This window comes from Hippocampus guttulatus, chromosome 1 (assembly GCF_054856545.1).
Source record: "Hippocampus guttulatus isolate MCC_2025c chromosome 1, RoL_Hgut_1.0, whole genome shotgun sequence".
Taxonomy (NCBI): Eukaryota; Metazoa; Chordata; class Actinopteri; order Syngnathiformes; family Syngnathidae; genus Hippocampus; species Hippocampus guttulatus.
In genome coordinates this window covers 34,367,649-34,392,283 of record NC_141261.1, presented here as the reverse complement: position 1 = coordinate 34,392,283, position 24,635 = coordinate 34,367,649, and the positions used below count along the sequence as shown (strand labels likewise).

The following is a 24,635-nucleotide window of genomic DNA, read 5'->3' as shown; positions in this document are numbered from 1 at the left end:
AGCAGAAGAGGAGGAAGAGTTAAAGGAGGAGCTACAAGAGGAGAAGGGTGTATAAAGTCTGTGCGCTCAGCTTTGGTTGGGCCTGTCAGCGTGCAGATGAGGGACCTCACAGAAGAAGGTGAGAAGGAAACTGAAGCCGGCCACCAGCAGCACTCACAGTTGCGGCAGAAGTTTTTGCCATCATCCTCCAGCACCGATATCTGACCCCGGACTTCTACACCTGCCATGTTGGTGTAGCGCAGAACCATGCGGAAGAGGTCTGGAGAGCCCACCCACACCGGCACCAGCACCTTGGACTGAAGGCGCACCCAACAACACCAGGTGCCACAAGAGGGTGAAGAAAAGAGCACAAAAGACAAGTCATGAACTCAAGAACACAAACCTGGTTGCAAGACGAGGTGCATCAGAACTTTTCATTCGAGTTATTCAGGGCGACTTGGTGTGGTGTCTCTGCCTCAAAGTGAAAAGCAATTACCTTCTCCACTCCAGAGCAAATCTGAAAAGTGGAATACTTGTTTTCTTCCTTTATATGTTCAGGGTTTGTGTCCTGACTGAGAAGAATATCGCACAGCATGAGCTGAGATGAGAGCCAATTAGCTATTTTGCACAACCCAAAGTTTAAAAAAAATTCACCCCATATATTTTGAAACAAACATCGTCCAGACGTAAATCCTAGCAGAAAGAAATGTGGACTTGTTAGAAGATAGGTCCAGGCTTCTTGTCATACCATAGTCCTTAGTGTCTTTTGAGCTTTAAATGAGAGATAGTATTAACAAAGATGGTAGTTTGGGGCAACATGTCTCAGTCATTTTGGGCTTAGTTGTCGCGTGCTATATAGAAAGAACGGACCCATGACAAATGCACCCCTGGCAACTTGGTACATGTAAGCGAGAACTGTCATTCGGAGGACGAGTTTGGCTCGTGAGGAATTTGTTTGTTAGGTTTTCTTTGATTTAAAACTTCCATAGTTGTTGCTGGAACGATGTCCACATTGCAGGACTGTTTTAAGTTTCCTTATGCTTTCTTTTTTTCGTCATTCAATTTAATCTTGAATTTTCAGTGTCAAGTGTAAAAGGTGTGTCCGGGGATGATGCACCGTCTCAGGCTCAGTCACAGGTGTCAAACTCAAGGCCCGGGGGTCAGGTCTGGCCCACCACGTCATTTCATGTGGCCAGAGAAAGCAAATCAAACATGTCAACTTCTACGATAATTGCTCAAATCTGTACCAAAATTTCAACTTCTCTTATGTAAGAAATGAGTGAGATATTGTAAGCATTTTCTTGTTATCAAATCCTTCATTACACTAACTTAAACAAACATTGAATGAACCATTATTCTTGACTTCTTTATATGTTTTCACAGTCATGACGGCCCTCCAAGGAAAACAGTCACTACAATGTGGCCCACGCCAAAAATGAGTTTGACACCGCTGGGCTAAGTGGTGGCATGCTTCGGCTCCCCTGGAAGTAAGACCCAGCGCCCTGGAGGCATGCCGGGGCCGGGGGAAAAACCAAAACCAAATTGCAAAGTGTGGCGACCCCTGGTACCCTAGCTGGAGGTCCGGGCCCCCTGTAAGCGAGAAAAAGTTGATCGGGAAAATTCCCCCACTCATTTTCTATGGGTGTTCAACCAAGGGCTCCAGTACCACCTTTGGTCGTTAGGGGCGCTGTCGTAGGCATACCAGTTGGAGGGCCAAAGGGCCTACTGGCTCCGTTTCCCACAGTGTTTGAAAACATAATCTGTACATTCAGTATAAAGGGAAGCAGGAAAGTAAACAGACATTTGAGGCTGAAAATCATGGCCTACGTGCCAGCAGTTCCTTAGGACTTCAATCTAGTGTACGTTGCCTATATTTTATTATAAAATCTATTCAATGATTATTCCACTGCGCATGACCATTTCCTGGTTTTAAGCGATCCAGACACAGTCATAAAAATACAGACAGTACACATATACTGTACAATAGTCTATTGCGTTTTAGAATGACACGTAACCAGACGTACAATTTCGTATTCACCTGTGGATGAAATAGCAAAGTTAGTGTTAAAAAATGGACGCCAGGTCCATTCAAGTGAATGAGAACGAGCTCTGTCTTTCAGAGACGCTCCTGCGTCCTCTTAATAAAAGCATTTCATTCTAGGCTTTAAAGCAAGTAAACTACGTTAATTCCACTGGGAAAAGATCAAGTTCAGCTGGTGTGCTGTTGACCTAAAACACATGGGAGCCTTTTCAGTTTGTGAGGGCGATCTATGATCAGTTTCAAGCAGCGAGGTGTGAAGAGACACGGCTACAAAGAACATATCGTCACATTCCTGACCTGGATGGGGGACATTTGAGCATAACCCCTCCAGCTGAAGCCAGGGAATTCCACAGGGTCGTAGCCGAAGCGTACCGGCCGGCCATCCAACATGGTGCCCTCTTCCACCTCAAACTTGAGGTGGTGAAGATCAGGAAAATAATGATCCACAGCGGCTCTGCACACAAGGTCACATCACAAATGTATCGAATTAAACAAAGCATGGAAATGTGAGATCTCTGTTCTTAGCTGCTCTATGATTTGCCAGTTTGTGTTCGGAAGTGGGTTTGAACTCACAAGTTGCACTTGAGTCCATGTACGTTGGGTCGACAGTGACAGCGGCCGCGTCGCTCATCACATGATTGACCTTCCGAGCCACCGATATCACACTGGCACCCTGCATGCACAACACGTCGGTAGGACAGCACCAGAGGTGTCACGTAACCGAGTTAAAAGGTTTGGTTACCTGACGTAAGATGAAATTTGAGGTACCGGTATTTCCGTGGAGTACATACATAGTTTCGGACTACTTTGTACTTCTATTCCTTACATATGTTTCTCCCCCTTACAGACAAATACTGCCTCGTTAGTTAGTACAAGGGTCATTCAATAAATAAGGTGAATTTTTCAGTGTAAGGACTTCTACTACAGATAGAAGCTTACTTTTTAAAAAAAACATTTCAACGTGGTCTCCCAGCAATGTCACACACTTTTCTCATCTGTGCACAAGCTTCCATATTCCCTTAGCGTAAAAATCTTTGGACTGATGTCTCGGCCAGAAGACAATAGCTCACCTTGGCAGCCAAAGTAGCTGTGCTCCTGCAGGTTGTAGAAGCCATCTTTGCATGTGGCGCAGGTGCTGCTGCAGATGTTTGGCTTACAGTGACACTGACCGCTGTCCTGTGGTTTTACAAATTGGAAATGGACCAATAAATTCACATAAAATGTTGCACAAAAATAATGGCAAACTTGCAGTGCTCACGACTTACTCACCTGTGCACACTCGGCAACACCGCTCAGCGTTCCTGCGATGTTACACTCACACTCTGTGCAGGAAGCCACGCAGACGCGCACACGCACACGCGCGCACACACACACACACACACACACACACACACACACACACACACACACACACACACACACACGTCAGGTCCCAGCAACGAGTGGGGCTTGAAGTGTTCATAATATCTTAAGTCTTACTTGTGCAACCATCAAGAGCGTTGGGGGACAAGTTCCAGTACAGAGGTTTACAGCGGTCACAGGCCACGCCGTCAACGCCATCACGACACTCACATTGGCCCTGAGAGGATGAATGTCAAGAGGAGGAGACAGTCAGTTTATTTGATTTATTTTCACCAAAACAAGTGCAAAATATGAAAGTACTGTACAACATCTAAGTTGGCCTTTAACAAGACTTTGATATGATCAAGACCTTGATTATACTGCTACACGTCTTTTTTCTTTTTGTCCTCCCTTTCTATGTCACTGGAGATTTTATTAAAACCACCTGCTGAGGACAGTCTGGTGTTTTTCGGCTTGTGTCATGTTGCTGATTCCACTGGTTGGATACTCATTTCTGTCCTATTCCACTTCCGGGACCTACGTAACCTCTCCTGCTTTGTCGGCTTTCCCTCAAAGACTCTGTCATCCTTATCGATTATTGTTTGAAGATTGAAATAAAAAAATCCACATATAAAAAATCGAATGTTTCCTCAATGTAAACAATGATGGATGAACACAAAAGTATTCAATAATTTTGCCTGATCTGTAGACTACAATGTTGTCCTTCATGGAACCTTTAGTAGACAAACGGCTTAATGGTGAAATGCTCATTAAGAGTTCCCTGTGCAGGTTCACCAACGCGCTGCCCACGGGCAGCAGGTAGCCCTCGAGGCCCAAATGAGTTGCCTGCGGGGTCCCCACTAAAAATAGCTCACCAGTGATGGGACATTGTGATTTTCTAGTAATGATGTAACAGTAAAAATATGAAAATGTCAACACTGGCAGAGGCTTCTAGAAATAAAGAGTTGCACGTTGATATTGATGTTTCCTAATGATGAGATGTGAGATGAAAATTTTCAACACCGCTTATCTTGAACAGCAACATTATGATATGTAATATCAGAGTCTTATTTCAGAAGGGTGTAATCAAGCTGGTAGCCCTTTGCATTGATCGGTACTCAGGAAGTAGCTATCAGTAGCAAAAAGATTGGTGACCACTGCTCTTGACAAAACCCTTGAAATATGAAAGTGATCTTAGTGGAACTCCCTGTGTGAAATCTAGATGAACCCCTTGTTGGGTGAAAGGGTTCTTTGTAGAATCTCTCGTACGGGGTTCTCTGTGGAATGTTTCACAGATGCTTCTGGGGATGTAACCCTGTATGTTGGCTTCCAGGTAGAGCCCTCTTGAAGGGTTCTAGGTGGAACCTTGATAAAGGGTTGTAACAGAGACCAAAAATGGTTCTATGAGGATGAGTATCTTATGTGGTTCTAGGCAGCATTTGTACGTCTCAGAGTGTACTGCGTGACTTTTGGGGGTATGTTGGAAAACCCCTCATTTTCACCAACAATATACAGGAGCTTAAAAAATCAGGGAGTTTGGGGGCATGTTAAGGTCACCAAAAAGGTTATTCATTTGTCGGAATAGTAATACACAAAACAATTGAATCTTTACAATGCTGCTAGAATGCTAAAAGCTCACCACAGGAGGAGGAACGACGTAATGAATGGAACCAGCAGGATGACATGTGCCAGCTAGAAACACACACACACACACACACGTTATTTGTCTCGAGCAAGATCACAAAGTCACGCTCAACAAACGATACTACTTTATAAATGTATTCAACTACATTGTTAGTAGATGAATACCCATTGGATGAATGAACAGATAAAGACAGAAGAGAAATGACATTAGAGCCTATTTTCAGAGACGGTTCTCCGTCCTCTCCTACACCAGAAAACACCTTCTGTCAATTCGCTCATCTGATGGGGCTCGTTCAGGCGTGAGGTCCGCTTGGTAAAAAACAAACTTGATGGCGTCGCGCTAAGAGCCGAGCATGACTGTGAATTTACACAAGCAATTTTGTGTGCTTGATGAAACATGGCGTAAAAAAAAAATCACCATGATACGCCAAGCCTCTTGGTCAACATCACCATCAGCGCCGACATTAACGAGCGCAATGCCCACGCATCCATCCACACAATGGAGCATATGAGAGCAAGTGTGCACAACTAACCTAATTAAGATGCAATGACTGTATCTTTTTTAATTTGTTTTTTTTTATATACGCGGGAGTTCGGACTAATTACCACCACCCTCATGTCTATGCCTGGCCCAAACGACTAAACTACAGTCTGTCTCACCAGCTGCCTACCCTACAGTAATATGTCAACCCGTCCCACACATCTAAACTCTTGATCTTTGTTTCGGCAACAACTTAGAAAGCAGTATGCAGACCATAATGTCATTTATTTGCTGCATAAGGCTGTAGTCAGAACCACTTCAGAAGCAAATGCTGTTACAGGTGCAGCTAAACCTTGTTTGAGGTACCGAACCCAACCGGTTCAGCAAGCCCTTCATTTGTGAAAAATAAAAATATGCTTTTTTTACAAACGCATTTAGTAAAAACAGAAAAAAGTAAATACGATTAGTATTAGTATAAAGTATACGTGTTTTAATTGTGCACAAAATGAAGCAGCCAGTGATGGCCAAGCGGGCGTGTCATAACTAATTGACAGGTTGAGTCGGGTGTGTCTGAACCTCCATGGCAGAGGCTCCGTCGAACACCTGAGACTGATTCACCCCTGGTTGTTCCATCGAACCCAGGTTAAGAACCAGTGGTCTATATACAAGAAATGTGATACTCTTCTAAAAGCATTAGTCGGTGTTGTGGTAAGGCATGGGTACCGAGTCCCGTTTAGAATTGTTTACAACTCTATACAATAAAATACAATACCATATTTCTTTCATTTTTTTATTATTAATAGGCTCCAACCTTAACGGTTGTGTCAAGGCGGTTGGAGAAATGACTCAGATTAATTTTCAATTGATATAGGGTATATGAACCCTATTTTACTCCTTCTGCCTCACTGATGTCGTTACGATATTTTCACTCAATTCAACCGTTCCACCGTCGGTAAAAGTTTGGGTTTTTTTCCCGGTTTGGGTTGTACAGTAATCCCTTGTTTATCGCGGTTAATGGGGACCAAAACCACCCGCGACAAACGAAAATCCGCGAAGTAGCGACCAATAAACATATACAGGTTCAATTATTCTTTTTTTAAGTCCGCAAACGGTCCGAGAGAAGCTGCAAAACAACAGCGAGTCACATAGAGCAACATATACAGTACTGTACTCCATGTATATGGATTTTTTTTTTTAATGAATATGTTTGAAAAAATGTGTGATGCACTGAAGCCGCGATAAACGAACAGCGAAATAGCGAGGGATCACTGTATTGCCTGTAGACCGGAGAGGGAGGAAGTGATGATGTTGCAATGTCGCTGCTCGATGCACATTGTCGCAAGTGCAATCAATCATTAAAATATTAGGGAGACAAGCAAGCTTAACGAACATAGAAAGTGTGCATCTCACCTCACACAAGTGTTTTTTGCGACCCGACAGCATGAGTCGTGTTGCTCTACACAAGTTTTCTTTTACACGAAATAATTGTTTATGTAATGTTTAACAGTACCATTTTTTTTTACATTTATGTCAATGTAGTTGCAAGAAAAAAAAAAAGAAAATGTGAGCTCTGATAGTTTTGTTTCTGTGTTTTTCTAAACAAAAAAGGATTGATGAATACTGCACTGTTGTTAAGTGCGTCAGATCGATAAGCGTCCCCTTTAAGTGAAGCCGTATTGACAGAATCTTATCGATGTGGATCCCCGGTTGTGTTCATGAGCTACATTTTTTTTCTGTTACCAATAAAAAAAGGTAGATGACAATCAGGAATGTGATGAAATCTGTAGAAGGTGTGGGTCTCCTCAAAAACCAAAAATGAAAACTTCTCAAAACTAATCTTTCTTTACTCAAGGAGAAACTTCAGTCACAGGTGCAAGCAAATCAGAATATTTTCGGACCATTTCCATAGCCTTTGTATTATGTAAAGTAAAATCATTTCCGCTGATCTCTTGACCTGTACAGTGGCTGGTGAATGAGACCCTCGACAGTTTGCCTGTAAATGGGAAAGAGGTAATGACAATGTTGCGCTGACCAATCTTTATGTAAAAGCAATATATCTCTTGATTGCCAAAGCATACAACATACTGCTACAGCGGAGGTGTCAAACTCACTTTTGCTGCGGGCCACATTTTAGTTACCATTTCACTTGGAGGGCCATTGTGACTGAAACCATTGAAGAAGTCAAGAATAACTGTTGATTCAAGTATCGTTGAAGTTACTATCATGAGGGGTTTGGTATCAAGAAAATGCTTAGAATATATCTCTTATTTATAACATGTGAGAATTCAAAATGTTGGTAGACATTTTAGAAAGGATCATAGAAGTTGACATCTTTGAGCTGCTTTTGCGGGCCACATAAAATGACGTGGCGGGCCAGATATGCCCCCCGGGCCTAGAGTTTGACACCTGTGTGCTACAGTAACGTTCTTAGACTTCAATGCAGCTTTTAATCCGACGAAATTGCACATGCTTCGAAACAGCTAGCAGATTTCAAGATTGAAAGGGGACTGATGCTTTGAATCTGAGAAATCTTGGCCCCTCAAAGTTTTTTTTTTGTTTGTTGTTGGGTTTTTTTGGTACGATATTTGGTCAGAACAGTTCAGCGCCGGCTTTTTCTCGATGAATTGGCAGTTAGTGAATAAAAAAAATGGGTTAAATATTCAGAAATGGCTCTAGGCAGAAATACAAATTGGACTTTTTTTGGTGAGTGTTGAATCATGGTACCAGCTAGAAAACAACACCAACAAAAAAAGGAGCTTGTTGCTCATCTAAAGCAGGAAACGATGACTGAGAGTTTCACATGAGGACCAGCTGTTTAAAAACTGTGGAAAACCTCTCAAACAATATCTGAGTGTAGTCACTGACAGTCACTTGATGTTTATTCTTTTTGCCAACCCGAACAGACATCATGCATGCGGTTCAATCGGAATACGCTAGCTGCGTCCGGCCTGCGCATGTTCTGTCTTGACGTAAATGCGTAATGACGTCGACGTTCACGCACTTGAAAATGGCATGTTCCTTCCATGACTTTTTATCAAGCCGTTTAAAAGCTTTAAAAAAAGTAAAACAATGTGTGCCACACAAGTGGCTGGCGACCAGTTCAGAGTGTCCGCTTTTCCCCCAAAGTCAACTGGCTTAGGGTCCAGCAACCCCCAGTGACCCGATACAGGACAGCAGTGCCCAAGTGTCCATGACAATTGTAACTACACTGCGAATCAGACAGGCGTCAGAGCTCCATCTTGATAAGTCACAAGATGTTTTCATTAATTGGCACGTCACACAGCTGGAAATGGGCAGTTTTCATTAATGTGGTCGAGCATATAATCGGCAGATCAAAATAGAGCACATTACCCCAGTTGACCGGAGAACTTCATTCATGACCAAAAAAAGAAAACATTTTAAAAATTTAAAAAGAATGTAAACCTCGTATATAATCCCTGTAAACCCAGCTAACAGGACGAGCAGAAAGGTCAGATAAACCTGGCAGAGAGCTTTCATTTCATTATTGTTAGGTGGAGTTTATCAAGTCTGAGAGGCGCTACAGCATTAATTTAAAAAAATGTTGTCCAGCAGTTTTTGGGCAACAAATTACTTCTGGTTGTCATGTTTGACAAATAAGGGCACTGAGTGAACATGTAGATTGCGAGCTTAGCTTCTTGCAATCACTGCTCATGAAATAAAAATAATTCTCAGTAGTGTATTTTTGGCGGGGAGGGGGAATGGGGAGTGGGGGGGGGGGGGGCAGGACACGAAGATGGCCTGATCAAGGAGCCTTGTGTCAACAAAGTGCTTTGATTTTAAATTTGTGGTGTGTGACAAGAAGGGGTGAAAATAAATTATTTTATTTTATTTTGTATGACGTTATCAAAAGAAAGACGGACAGTGAGTTATGTTGTTGTTGTGTTTTGTGTTTTGTGTGTGTGTGTGTGTGTGTGTGTGTGTGTGTGTGTGTGTGTGTATGCGTGTGTGCGTGTGTTTACCTTGACAGTTTGGAAAGCCATAGGTGTCGCGAGCGCAGCTGTCACAGCGTAGGCCACGAATGTTGTGCAGACACACACACTGACCGGTCACCTGATCACAGCTATTATAGCGAGAACCTTCTGTGGAACACTGGCATGCTGCAAAACACGCAGACACCCACATGCGCGCGCACACACACACACACACACACAACGGTTGAGGCTATCAATTAAAAAACGAACAAACAAAAAAATCGGCAAGCACTCACGTGTGCAGCTGGGGTAGCCATAGTAACCGGGCGCACACTGGTCACATGAAGCCCCGCTGTAGTTAGGTCGGCAGTGGCACTGTCCCGACGCCGTGCAGCTGGTCTCGTATGAGGTGCGAGGGTCACACGTGCACACTGCAATAACGACTGAACACTTGATTTTGACACCTCAACATATGAAGCACTCAACATCGAGGCATCATTGTTGTGCTCCATGTCCTAGTCCTCCGTGCATGTTCAAGTCTATACTGTATTCCTTGGTCAATGTAGATCGATGTCCTAAGTCTACATCTGAGTCCATGTCTTAGGTCCAAGTCTTGGGTTCATGCCCACCGTGCCTGCTTGGCTCCATTTCTGAGCAGCTCCATGGGATGTGTGACTGATGTCTTGGAATATTGACATGCAGAAGTGGGGTGAGATGAGGTCTATTTTGGCATGCCGGGATGTCACATGAAGGTGTATTTGTGATAGTGTGTGAGTGGCAACATTCAGTGCTGGTCTGTCTATTCATCTTTTACTGTGCTGTCGGATGTTTCTGTTGGGCGTCTTTGATGTGTTGCAGTTTCTTTCCTTCTTTCCAAATTTGAGGACCAATAAGGAACCTTAACCGTTGTATCCTATGCCCTTGTACAATTATAGCTATGCAAGTTGTTCAGTGCAATTGCTTGCTGCCCCATGTCCTCGGTCAGGGGTGGCCAACTAGTCAGAGACTAAGAGGCTTTTTTTTTTTTTTTACTGTGTTACTGCAAAGAGCCACATCGTACACATATAGCTTCCCATCCGTTCTTTACACACACAGAGAGAGAGAGAGAGAGAGAGAGAGAGAGAGAGAGAGAGAGAGAGAGAGACCTCTGCTCAGCCAGATTTCTTGTAAACATCACACACAAACATGATAATGACAGAAATTGACTCCGACAGTAATAAGACCACAGGCCAGTCATTTTCAACAATGAGTACTGTGTGCACTGTCTCACACACACAAACTCTCAGTTCAACCGAGTTCAAAAAACTATATAATGTTTTTCTCTTACTATGCATGCTGCTTAGCACCTTAATGCAGGGACTTCTGGCATTCCTTCTCTTGAACAATGCTCTTCAAATCTGGCTTGCATTCCGTTGTTGCCACTCGAAGCAGGCACTGTCTGCATGCGAGCTGCAGCGGTTACTTACTACTTGGGTCAGCTTGCCAGATAGGGCAAACTTTTTGGACCAAAGATTGACTTTTGAAGCGACGAACCTCCCGCGATGGACCCGATCGCGCATGTGCAAGGATACACACACGCACGTGGGCGCCCAACCATGCACTCACGCGCATATGCACGCACGCCACAATGAGCGACAGCCGGAACGGCAGCTCAGATGAAAGAAACCAAAACACACAGACACACAAATCTCCCCCCCTCCCAACCCCTCGTGGTCGACTTGGGACCAGTCCGAAGGCTCCCGGTCGATTACGATCGACGTATAGGGCACCCCTGCCTTAAAATCTGAGGTAATTTGCTGATTATCTGAGCGCTTAGCGCCGTTGGTTGCGCATGAGCGGTGACGTAAAGGTCAAAATTCAGTTGTCATCTGACTGATTGCCCTGCATGTCAATCATGCATTGATGATAGGCTGACATCATAAATTCTGATGTACGCCATTGTTTGAATGACAGCGCCACCGCCAAGGCGTTTTCAACGCTTGTCATGTGAAAGCCCGGGAGCCGCACTGAACCAGCCAAAGATCCTGTCCTAGGTCCATGCCCTACTTCATCCATCCATCCCACCATCCATCCATTTTCTCATTCGTGTATCCTAAGAAGGGTCGCTGGCGTGCTGACGCCAATCCCAGCGGTCTTCGGGCAGTAGGCGGGGTACACTCTGAACTGGTTGCCATCCAATTGCAGGCCATACATGGACGAACAACCATTTGCACTCACAATTACACCGAGTGACAATTAAGGGACACAGGAAGGCCGGAGCCAGAATGGAACCCTGAACCTCTATTCTGTGCTAACTCGTCGACCACCATACCACCCGTCCTAGTTCATATCCTCGTTTCAGTGCTTCGTCCATTATTTAAATACTACATCAATGTCATAGATTGAAGGCCCAGGTCTATATTCTAGGTCCAAGCCTGTGGTCCAGATATGAAAGCATATGTGTATATTGACATATAACCTTGACAATTGGGGTAAGAGTGGAATCCAGATCGGCACCGTTCACACCGAGGACCCTGGAATTCAGCTTTGCATAGACAGCGACCGGATGGGTCGCACACCTCAGGCAGCGAGCCCACAGAACTGCAACCGCACACTGTGGATAGCACAAGACAACACAAGTTTCCATGATTCTATTCTAACATTTGATGCCATCAAAAGATGCTAACACAACAATTTGATGCAAACACATCAGATAGCCTGTCACTCACGTTGACAGAGTGGGTAGTTGAAGTAGCCTGGTGCACACTGGTCACAATTGTAACCGTGGAAACCACTGCGACACACATGGTGACCGAGTAGCGTGTCACAGGAACCATCCAGGCAACCGGGACCTGAACATTGACATGCTGCGCATACACGCACACAAACACAAACAAACGACGGAATCGGCAGAATGGTGTTTCGTAAGTGAATCTACTTACAATGACAAAGAGTTTAAAGAAACACTGTTGACACAGCTGTGTGTATATCCTGGGTGGCAGGACACATAAACCAATTATTCAAGAGACACCTCCGATTGCATTTTTGTCAATATTTAGGTGTGAAAGTGTGTGCGCCTGCTTGTCTGGGAATGTGTGTGGGTGTTAAAGGTTTTGCCGCCGGGGAGTGCTACTGCACTGCCTTCTGCTCATGGCTTGCATGACCATGTCGAGATTCAAGTGGGAGCCCATGGCTGGCCTTGATGTTCTCACCCTGGCAGTTGAGTCCATGGAAGCCCGGCGCACACATGTCACAGTGGTCACCAGTGAAGCCAGGCTTGCACAAGCATATTCTGCTTTGAGGATCGGGTCTGCATGAGTTGTCAATAGTGCCAGCTGCGCTACACTCACAATCTGGGCAAAAAAACAAACAAAAACAAACAAAACTGTAGATTTTGTTGAAATTCCAAACACAAGATCTGTTACTAATCTAGTTGGAGCTTTGTTTTGTGAGAAGAGAATCTGGGGAACACAAACTGTGTAAGATACAACATGAAGATGTGACATAAAGTGATGGGAAAGTAAGTATGAGAGGCAATATGTAACCGAAAAGACAGAGCACACGTGGCACAGAAAAAAGACATTTTATGTTCTTGAGGACATAAAACTTTCTGTGATAGTGGTCATGCACCACCATAGGTTAAAGGTGACCCACTTTTTCATTTATATACAGTATATATATATATATATATATATTAGAGCTGTCAGTTTAGCGCGTTTTTATTGGCTTTAATTTAAATAAATTTTAACGGGATAAAAAAAAATTCTCGCGAGATTAACGCGGCACAGTCACAGCGGATGTTACGTTGCTCTACAAATAATCCAGAAACAAAACAACAAGCGCGCTGCACAGGTCCACGCACGTTTGTTTTGCCAGCCACGGCAGCGCGAGACACCGAAAACAGATACTTAAAGAGTTTATGAATGGAAAGTTTACTTTTAAAAAGTTGCCAGATGGTTCCACTGACAAGACCAAAGTTATCTGGATGTTTTGCAGTCGTAAACTGAGCTATTATCATAGCACGTCAAGTCTGAAATACCACTGAATGGCCAGCTGACGTGAGTACTCCGCCCCCCCGTCTCAGACAGACAGCTATGGATCATTTCAAAGCGAAGAAAATGGATAACACGACGAAGAACAAATTTGCTGAAGCCAGAGCTAAATGTATGGCTACTGCATGCAAGCCTGTCAACATTGTCCACAGCTCGACTCAAGCTGAAATCATTCGCATTGCATCGAACGACTCCACTACGGATTGCCAGTGAGAGCCTCCATTACAAGCTGTGTACAGAGATTGTACGTAGCGGAGAAGGCTAAGGTACACTAAGCGGGAGAAGACACTGTTTCGGGAGAGAAATAAGAGACGAGGTTGATGAGCCTCTGGTGAATAAAGAGCGGGTAGCCTGCCAAATACGATGTATGCCACTGTCGCGATTGTTACTTGTTTGGAACTATTTTGTGTGGAAGGTTACTGTGTTCCGTGTCCATATAAATAATGGGGGTGGAGCTTCTCTGTGTTCGTCTGGCAGCGACGGTGCGCTGAGGCACTTCGAGAGTTCAGCGGTGCAGTGGTAGCCACCTAGCAAACACACTGAAAATAAAACGTCTCCAGTGTTGTCATCGAACCAAGTGTTGTCATCCGGAATGATGTCTAAACAAAACCGTAGAGAGACTTCCGCGCAGGAAGGATCAACACAATCAACATAGCCTGACTGCTGTGTTCAAAGCAAACTTGAGAAAAACGAAGTCTGCAACCATGGCTTAAATCCACTATCGGCTGAGTACTAGTTTACCGTAGATGCGCACTTTATAATGTTATATTGCTCTGTTTCGATTCCATAAAAAGAGCTGTTAAAGCAGCTGTTGTGTGACAAAATATTTTTTTCACTGTTGTTGATGGGCAGTAATATTGTGTGAGAGATTATGTGTGAATAACTGCTCCAAGTGAAAAATGTTCATGTAAAATTGAAAATCGAAATTGTTATTTCAGTAAATATTTGCATTTTCCACATAGAAAACTGATTCATGATTCCATGTTGATGAGAGCATTAAAATGGGGAAAATAGGACAAAAAAACACAAAAGAAAATTTTGAAACGATAAAAAATGCGCGAGTAATCATGATTAATTTTTTGTGAATTTGAGTTAATTATGACCGTTGCATTTTTAATTAGATTAAATATTTTAATCGTTTGACAGCTCTAAATATAAGTGGGCCATGAATTTGTGACGCAAACCAAAGCTCAGAATGTACTGCCTCATAACGGATAGCTATAAAACTGGAATTTATGTTGAATTTAACATAATTAGAAGGCAGCAATCTCCATGTGCCAAGATAAGGTCAGGGACACTTCCTTAGCCTTAGAAACAGGAAGTTTCACTCATACTCCAGAGGAGAAAAGAACTATTGTCTTTTGGCTATTGTGTAATCTGAGGGAAGTCGAAAATGAGATTCATTTTTTATTTTATTGTACCATGTGCGAGGGTCATTGAATAAATACTGTGATTTTTTTTTGGTATAAGGACTTCAAATACAGATAGAAGCTTACATTTTTTGTGGCGATGAAGTGTTGTGAGCAACTGGCTGAGACAAAGATTTTTACGCTGAGGGAATATGGAAGCTTGTGCACAGATGGGAAAAGCGTGAGACTGTACTGGGAGACTACGTAAAAAAAAAAAAAAGTAAGCTTCTGTCTGTATTAGAAGTCCTTATACCGAAAAATTCACCTTATTTATTCAATGACCCTCATTTGATGATTTGAAGACCATACTCATGAATAAAATGTCCAGGATCTGTAATTACATTTCTGAACTTGTTGATGAGTATGAAAAAATTGAACTCTAGTTTTAAAAGTGGAGGAGGTCTATTTGCGCTCGCGGAATTTGTGGAACAAGCATGGGAGAGAAGGCAATATCATTTAAAAAAAAAATGAAAACAATGTTGTGTTGGTCTACAATAATATTTCTTTGTTTGTATGTATTTGTCATGCTATCAACCAAGTATGACACTGTCAATGACAATGAGTTTATTTTCGTATTTTACTGTCGATGTCCATGTGGGTTGGGCTTTGCTGCATGACATGTCAATAAAGCTATTTATTTATTTGATGAATACAATACTTACTAATGATCTCTCCGGCTGGTTTGGCCTCGCCATTGTTGTTGCTTGGATACGTGGGGAAAACTGCTGCTGATAGACAGACAAACGGGCAGACATGAGCAATTGATGTCATTTATCCCGTAAATCGTCTTAATCAGAAAGAGAGACTTACGGTAACACTCTGGGAAGTTGACAAAGCCATCAGCACACTGGTCGCAGTTGTCACCAGCGTATTTTTCTTTGCAGAAGCATCTTCCCGTTATGTCCTCACACGTCCCGTCCATGAACAGAGAGTCACAGTCACAGGCTGACAAGTGCACACGCGCGCGCACACACCCACACACATGCGCACACACACGCACACACACACACACACACACACATACATACACACACACACACACACACACAATGAGATGGAATAGATAGTTGACCTAAATTAGATCATTTTAAAATAAATCTAGATTTAGAACAGATGTCAGTCCAGCACAGAGCAAGAATAGCCATAATAGGCGTGCCGAAACATACGATTGCGGTTAAGCAATAGTCCGCAGACTAGTCCCAAGTCGACTTCGAGAGGTGTTGGTGAAAATGGAAAAAAGATTAGTGTGCCGTTTTTCACAAAAATCAGCTCACTCAATATTTTAACATTATTAAAGTAGTCTGATTGTCCTGCATATCATATCATTCCAAATTCACCAAAAATCAGTAGGACTGCTCACGTTGTAGCGGAGGGTTGTATAAGACCCAGTCTAAGCGCAACTAAGACATGTCTACCATCTTTGGGGTGACAGGTGATATTGCAATTTAAAAGTACAGTGGACACATGCATATTCCCAATCCGGCACCTGCAGGATTTATTTATTTATTTGTGTCCCAGTTTACTTGGTTTTCATGAATAAGGGTGTTGAATGTTTATCAGCTTTTTGATGAATTTAGGGGCTTGTTCATTCTAAAAAGAAAAAACAATTATTATGTCTTAGCACCAGCCCCTCCCAATCAAGAAAAGGACTGGGTCCTCCAATTCATTTTTTTACACCCAAAAAGTGTACAGTGGTACCTCTACTTACGAACGTCTCTTCATACGAAATTTTCAAGTTAAGAAACGCCTCAACAGGAAAATATTGTCTCTTGTTACGAAAGAAATTTCAAGAGATGAAAGGTACAGTATGGGCTGCTACTCGCAGCTCCGAGGTTCCTGAACGCAACACACTTACAGCTGCTCTGCCATTGGCTATTACCTGACATCTTCACAGCATCCCATTGGCTAAGAGGGACCTCTACCGTATGTGTGTGTGTGTGTGTGTGTGTGTGTGTGTGTGCGTGTGTGTGTGTGTGTAGATAGATAAATAGATAGATAATGTATGTGTGTTCGTCATTCGCCCCTCGGGCCATAAGCCGTTCCGATAGTTTTATGTAAATGTGAATCACCCAGAACAAAAGTGTTCACCAGTCGGGTGATCGCTCACAATGCTGATGTCGGCCTTGGACATTTTCGAAGGATTGTTAAAAGCAGACAAAAGCAAACGTGCTTGGATCAGTTCTTTACAAAATGTCAGGCAAAACCCACTTCTGAACAGACTAGGGCATTTAAAACCAGAACCAATGAATTTCATAAGTAGAGGTACCACTGTAGTTTTATTTCAAATTGTGTAACATTTTGTTTTTCCATCTCCAACTATTCATATTAACCCTGTTCCTTTTGTCATCCAATCAGCACCCTCCAGCTATTCGCGTCTTGTCCATTTGTGCTTCATTTCGTCAATTTCTCATCGTAAGTCACGTTTCCCTAGTCACCCCATGTCAAGACTAGCTTTGGGGGGATGTCTTACAAGTTCAAGTAACTACCAACTAGCATTACTAGTAAAATCACATGATCTTATTGCTGGAGATAGTAAATCCTTGCCGTGGCAGATTCCAAATGCTAAAGTATCGACAAAGCTGGAGCTCCTTGCAGTTCGCGGCGGCAGCAAACTTAATGACATATGTCAAACACTAGTTGCCTTGACTACTACTACTAATTCTTCCATTTGTACTTCTACTTTCTTTTGGCGGTTGGCAAAAACTTTTGGTGCATGACAACTACGTTCTTCAGAATGTGACATCCGCCACGATTTAAAGCACCAAAAGGCATCATATTATGTGACACAGGATTCTAGTTGAGCAAAGCCATTTTAAACTGAAAATGGACTCAAACTCTTTAATAGTTAGAAGCAGAAGTTTTGAATCCAACCGTAACTTGTTCGCTGCCTTCAACACGATTAGGGACCGGAGATTTCGGGTGCAAGTCCGAGCTATATGTTGTGAGTCTTGGTTTTTGTTTTCCCCCAGAACTGCGACCTGTACTCCAAGGCGACGCATAGTCCAAAAAATACGATGGGACCATATGACTTACGCGTGCAGGCTAATGGTGAGTCAATGGTTGTGTCCGGTGCTCTGTAATATCCAAGGATGCAGCGCTCACAGTTGATGCCGCTGGTGTGATGCTAGAAGAGAACTGACGTTGAAAACAAAAACAAACAAAAAAGAAGCGTGCCAAGTGTTAATGCATGGCCTACCTGACAGTTGAGGCAGACTCCGCCCCCACGGTAGTCTCCACGGATGTCGATGCTGCCATGCCGCTGAGCCACTTCGTTGTCGTAGAAGCAGTCAAACGAGTGGCGGTGACAGTTGCATGCTGGGAAAATTTAAGACATTTTCTCAACTCAAGGCAGGTGTAGTGGCCTTCACAATAACAGCCTCAGTTTATATGTACATGTTGGTGGAGACGGGTTAAATGAAGGGTGCTGCAAGGCTTACTGCTCCAGCTCCCCTGCTGTCTGAGATGCACACACTAGCTTCAACAGAAGAAGGAAAACAACGTGCTTTACTTTTTCTCTGCCTATTCTCTGCCTTTGAAGTCAAGATGGCGCCCGAGTAGGCAGCCGTCAGTAAGTGCTCTCATGAGCCTTGCTTTTTTTTGTTGTTTTTGTGTTTGTTTTGTCACTTTGTGTTGTTACGTCGTGTGGACCTGATGTGGACTTTTTTCAGCATTTTTTGGCCACGACATTCATCAAGGAGGAGACTCTGTGCTCGGTGGTTGCGCCTTTTCGGCAGCATGGGTATACCAGCACTGTTTTTGACTGGGAGGAATGTCGGCGCCATTTGACTGTCGTTGCCGGACAGTCCTGGGGCGCTTGTGTCTTGCGCCTGTAATGGGCAGCATTTTTCACAGCCCCGCTTTGTTCAGCGGAGAGATCGGTGCTGTTGAACGGTCTGCGGCTGGATGGATGTAAGTCTTGAGGAGCCGACGATCAGAAGAAAGGAGCGTTAGCGCGGAGCGCCGATGCGGATTTGGAACTGGGAGTCGCGGCTTGGAGTTTGAAGCGGATTACGTGGGACAGGAGAAGTGAACTAATCTCTTTTCGTCAATGGACGCTACAGCTTCGTGTTTGCTTTCAAAACTTAGCTTGTAGCAGACGTGTGCACATTTTCAGCGTGACGTCTCTGATCCACTGGTGAAAAGACACTTTCATCCTCTCCCCTTTCATCTAGAACTGCTTCAGACAACAAAGTGTATGCAGCAAAGTGGTGAAGATTGCACGACTGTCTGTGTCCTATGTGTTGTGTTGTGTTATTTTGACTTCAAAATGGCGCCACGAGAGTGGCTGCCTTTCCAGCAGCTCCTATATTTTGTTGTTCTACTTCTTCCTTTCATAACTTTGCTGCTGTGAATCGGGAATTTCTCCATTGCGAGACTAATAAAGGTTTTCTTATCTTATCTTATTTGTGGATTGGGATGGCTCCAATTTTGGGGTCGACTTTACGGTAAATATACAAATTGTTGAAAGTGATTGGACAGACATGTCCAAATTCTGATCAGATCAGTGATTGTTCAGCCTTTTCCGTTGCTGGTCCCTCTCTCCGGAATGACCTCCCACTGAACATTCAGCAAGCCCCCTCACTGCTCATTTTTAAAAGTCGTCTCAAAACTCATTTGTATTCTTTAGCTTTTGACTCAGCATGACTCAGACTTGATTTTAGTTGTACAGTTTTGTGATTTCTACTGTCTTCATTATTAATTTGTTTTATTGTTGTATAAATGATATTTGCTCTATATGTACAGCACTTTGTATACAGCGGTGGTTGTGGTCTATAAATACAGCTGAGTTGACTTTATTTTAAACTCGCTGATCAGCCCCAAAATCCTGATTGTGAAAAGCCTACTTTTTATGCATGTTAAAAACTGACTTCAAACATCACCTGATTAAATTTCTATTCTTGGAAACAAAGAAAGGACTACACTTGACAAACTTATTGTTTTATGTGTGTGTGCATTTGAGTACAAACTTTAGAGTCACAAATGTTCGAAGCACAACACTCACGTTCACACTCGTTGGCACTGAAAGTGGTGGCCGGTTTCCATGGCAACTGGTGGTATCCAGGGCAACATTGATCGCATGATGGGCCGCAAGTGTTGTGCTGACAGTCGCACTGCAGCCTGTGCATGCAATGACATTTCATTTAATTTTCTACAGCACTTATCATCATTACGGTTTATTGGAGCTTAGCCCAGCTGACTTTGGGTGAGAAGTGGGGTGCAAGCCGAGCAGCGGCTTGGATTGGTCGGCAGTCAATCATAGCGACACTTTCACCACATGCACGCATGCACACAACACACACACACACACACACACACACACGCGCGCACGCACACACACACACACAATAAAGTTTATTGGAGGTAATGTGTGTAGATGACCAATTAAATAAAATTAAGCCGGTAGGAAATGCACACTTGTGGTCTTTAGTACTTTTGTGTTTTTTTTATAGCATTCCTCTGCGATCATTGCAGACTTCGTCTTCACACACTTTACAGAATAACATACATTTGTCTACATAGTATCGAAGCCAGGGGAATTTCCACTCAGATTTGATATGATGATTTGTGTCCCGATTAAATGGTTGTTTAGTCATGTCACTGACCCTGCTTTGTTTTTTCACCAACAAGATTGGTGGAATTCAATTTTGTTTTACTTGCCTCAGAAGCAATTATGTTGTTTTTTTGGTGCAGAAACTGAGACTATATTCGTCATCCATTCTAGGATCAGTAGGTGCTAGCATCCTAAACCTCGCTACCCTGCTGCCACCAACATTCGCAAACAACGCATCATTGGATTGATATGATTTTTTTCTTTTAATTAACAATCATTATTGACTGGCATATTGTGATTATACCGTAACCAATCACATAAGTCATTGGCCACGGGAAGAACTAAGCCCTGAGCTGGTTGCCAGACAATCGCGGGGCATACATAGAGGAAGAACCATCCACGCTCACACTCACACCTAGGGACAATTTAGAGTGTTCCATGAACCTGCCATGCATGTTTTGGGAATTGGGAGGAAACCGGAGTATCCGGAGAAAACCCACGCAGGCATGGGGAGAACATGCAAAGACCACATAGGAAGGCCGGAGCCGGAATTGAACCCTGCACCTCCCTGCATGTGCGGTGAGGCGGACGCGCTAACCAGTTGACCACCATGCCGCCAAGGAAATCAATTAAAAAAATATCAAACTGCATGTTGACAAGCCACAAAGCTTCTCGGAGAATGTCCTATGGACACACGAGACAAAACTGGAACCGTTTGGCAAGGCACATCCGGATCTGCTGTATTTTCACAGTTGCAAAAATTAATCATACTAAGAAAAGAACACTGTCCCTACTGTGAAACATGGAGGATGCTATTTAGGTCGTGGTGCTGTTTCGCAACATCAGGCACAAGGTGGTTTCAATGTCAGGTCATTGGTCTTGTAACAGGATCATGACCCAAAACACACAGCTAAAACCACCCAAAAATCGCTCATTCTATTGAACATCTGTGCATGGAGCTGAAACATGCTGTCTGGAAAAAGCACCCTTCAAACCTGAGATAAGTGGAACAGTTGCTCATGTAGAGTGGGCCAAAATATCTTGTGTGACCTGCTGAAATCTCATTGAATGTTACAAAAAAACGGTCCATTGCAGTAATTGCTTCAAAACATGCAACAAAATATAGAGTAGTATCATTTTTATCCTGCTGTTTCATGAGTTTGTTTTCCAACTAATTGGTTCATTTTCATAAAATATGTATTTATTATTACCATTATTTTTATGACTTTTTCTTTCATTAATGGAGGTGTATTAATAAATGTGTCCATGTGTCTGTACAAGCCAGACGGACAAGTAGATATGCACTAACTCTGATCTGCCCGGCGTACCTCATCTTTAGCACTCCCGTGTAGCTGCTGCTTGCAGGTTTAATGGCACTTTTGTTTTAAAAGGAAATTCCTTTGAATCAATTCATACCACATTCTTTTACCTCATGTATTGTCTCTGACCTAATCGCGCCCCTGAGAGAGACACACACACACACACACACACACACACACACACACACACACGCACGCACGCGCACACACACACACACACACACACACACACACACACACACACTTTGCTAATGATTAACGCACATGTGATTGTTGTTGCCAGTGAATTGGAAGTGTAGCTGTAAAGTCAAACCAAATTGTTGTCCTGCCACCCAGAAAAGAACTTAGGACAGGCAATTAGACAAACAGACAGTCTGAGGGCTGTGTGTGGGCTGGGAAGCAAGAAAGACAGTGTGAGTTGGGGCTGTGACTGTTTGAGCACGTCCAAAAAGTGTGTATGAGAGCAGTGAGCACACATGAAGTGTGTTAGTGTGCCCAAAGTCTGTGTGTGTGTGTGTGTGTGTGTGTGTGTGTGTGTGTGCGTGTCAGAGAGAGTGTGCACAAACTGTGTGTGATTTCCAGAGTTATGGCGAATAGTCTTGAATTGACATCATCCCAAATAAAGACTGCCCTCGAAACAAAGGTTGCCCTGAGTTCAGTTCAGTAAGCCGTTTGTGCTTTGTGCGTTTGTGCTCTTACTTGTAAGGGTCGTTGAGGTCCTTAGCACTACATGCTTCAGCGTGTCCGTTACACACACAGCGTCCACCAATGCTGATGTCCTTGATACTGTAGTAGTACTGCATACGTGCACACACACACAACCCCCCACAAAAGCACACTAGGTGAGAACCAACGATCCATTGCAGCAACAGCAGCATACAAAGCTACATTCAAGTTGGAACCAGTGGTGGTTCTAGACAAAATGTAATGTGGGGACCAGCTTGGGTCATGGGTTTTGCCAGATGGATATGTTCAACCTGCTTCTGGTTAACTTTTGATTATCACAACACCAAGTGAGCCTGCAACAGTAGTGTATCATAAGAAAATGTAATTTGGTAATTTATAGACTGGGTTGTGGAAAGGTTGGGTATTCCTTTGGTTATTACTTTTCGTGCATGGTTCATTATGAAGATAAAAAAAAGGGCATCACGCTCAAAGCCGAATTACAATGAAACAGCTGCCGAGTCAGAACCAGTGTAACAGCCGGTTGTTCACTGAAGTCTTGCTGGTGTTGGCGAACGTAGCAAATGTTGTTTATTCATCAGGGTTCGTTCAAGGCTGCAAAAGGTGAGGCTTTGAGACCATTAAAACCAACCCTGACAATGAATGAGTAAATAAATCAATCAATCAATCCAAGCCGAGAGCCCCGCAAGACGAGAGCCAGAAGACAAGAGAGGAATTGGTTTTCAGTGAAAAAAAAGCAGGAAAGAGAGACAGATGAAGATCTTAATCGTGAGGGGGCTTAGAATGAGAACTAAGGTGAGTGTTCAACACAGAGAAAATACAAGGTGCAATATGTGTATCCACCCGCAGATTTGTGATGTGTGTGCTTCTTGTGTTGTTTAAAATGTTTTTTAATGAATATTCAATTAACATTTAACAGGAAAGATACATACAACAGAGCAACAAAAAATGGGAAAATGCTATTTCTATAAGACATCTTGCTGGTGCTAATTAAAAGTCTGGCTTTAGGCAAGTCAAGACAGCTTTATTGATATAGGACATTTCATACACAAAGTAACTCAATGTCCTTCACAAGATTAAAATTGCCAGATGCTGAGCTTGCTTGGAGCATCTTTCAGGAAAACTTTGAGAAAAATGTTACTTATTAACATGCTCCTAAATGGAAATTCTGCCAGTGATTGGTCATTTTTTAGACTATTAAGAAACAAATACCCTTCTCATAATAAGAATTACTTATCTGTCACAACTGAGAACGCTAATAATCCACAGAAATTTTGGAAAGTGATCAAGTCTTTATCTGTAAACAAAAGCCCCCAGGTTTTTCTTACTTTTGTTTTAAAGGACTCGGCCCCAATTTATGATTGATTGTGACATCTGGTTCTTTGTTTGACTCGGCAGGAGCTGCCCCTGTGCCACAAACTCTCAAATATGAAACATTGACACAGAGGTCAATGTTTCCCTTTGCGACAAGAAAAGTACAGGGCACTCACTGTCTGTCAACCGTTTTGTGACCTTGAACAAACCTTGACAAACCCTGACCACAACGCAACATTCGCTACCTTCGCAAACCCTTATGAATGTCCCCGCTCAATAGGACTTGGGCTTTACATTGGAGCACGGTAGACACTAAGAAATGATCAGCTTGGCAAAATACATCATGTCTGCATCTGAACTCTGCGCCTTTCAAATCGCGTGACAGAGGTGAATGACAGCGAGGATGCTCAAGACGGAGCAAAGTTTAATCAAGACGCAGCGGTCCAACCATTTTGATTATTTTAGCAAGGAAGACAAAAGGAAAATACACAGTAACTAAACCATAATCGTAAACCGCCATATCACAGCCTTTGAAGACTGGTGACATTATTTAAGGGTTAAGGTTATTCATCATGTACAACAACCCCGACCCTAGCTACTGTAGAGAAGCTTTTCTCCATAGTCAGTGACATCCTCAGGCTCAAGAGGGCCAGACTGGACAGCGCCAACTTCCAAAAGCTGGTGGTCATCAGGGGAACCGAGTCCCTGTTTACACTGTATGTATTTTTTGTGTGTCAAGTTGTTGATAGTGTTCCTCACTGTTTCAGACTCTTTCTCTCTCTGTCATGACAGTTGTGCTATGGAACAGCTTTTTGTAGACAAGAGACTTGGATTTGGATCTTGTGAGAGTGCTGTGGTGTATTTGAGTGCATTTGTGTGACGTTAAACAAAATCTACCATCAAGTGAAC

The 24,635-nt window shown here is 43.1% G+C and overlaps 1 protein-coding gene across 2 annotated transcripts in view; it reads right to left on the bottom strand.

Annotated features, from left to right (window-relative positions):
- Positions 1-24,635, bottom strand: part of lama5 (laminin, alpha 5) — a 163,865-nt gene that overhangs the window by 78,372 nt on the left and 60,858 nt on the right. The window contains exons 6-23 of one of the 2 annotated variants that reach the window (XM_086127741.1): positions 22,428-22,525; positions 19,861-19,976; positions 18,055-18,173; positions 17,892-17,982; positions 15,669-15,803; positions 15,521-15,586; positions 12,610-12,750; positions 12,127-12,264; positions 11,877-12,011; positions 9,715-9,849; positions 9,467-9,604; positions 5,001-5,053; positions 3,500-3,599; positions 3,290-3,342; positions 3,091-3,196; positions 2,594-2,693; positions 2,318-2,474; positions 158-296 (exon numbers count right to left, since the gene is read on the bottom strand). In XM_086127741.1, the coding sequence (XP_085983867.1) occupies positions 158-296; positions 2,318-2,474; positions 2,594-2,693; positions 3,091-3,196; positions 3,290-3,342; positions 3,500-3,599; positions 5,001-5,053; positions 9,467-9,604; positions 9,715-9,849; positions 11,877-12,011; positions 12,127-12,264; positions 12,610-12,750; positions 15,521-15,586; positions 15,669-15,803; positions 17,892-17,982; positions 18,055-18,173; positions 19,861-19,976; positions 22,428-22,525 (2,020 nt within the window). The remainder of the gene's footprint in view (positions 1-157; positions 297-2,317; positions 2,475-2,593; positions 2,694-3,090; positions 3,197-3,289; positions 3,343-3,499; positions 3,600-5,000; positions 5,054-9,466; positions 9,605-9,714; positions 9,850-11,876; positions 12,012-12,126; positions 12,265-12,609; positions 12,751-15,520; positions 15,587-15,668; positions 15,804-17,891; positions 17,983-18,054; positions 18,174-19,860; positions 19,977-22,427; positions 22,526-24,635) is intronic. The other variant, XM_086127749.1, reaches the window with a different exon arrangement.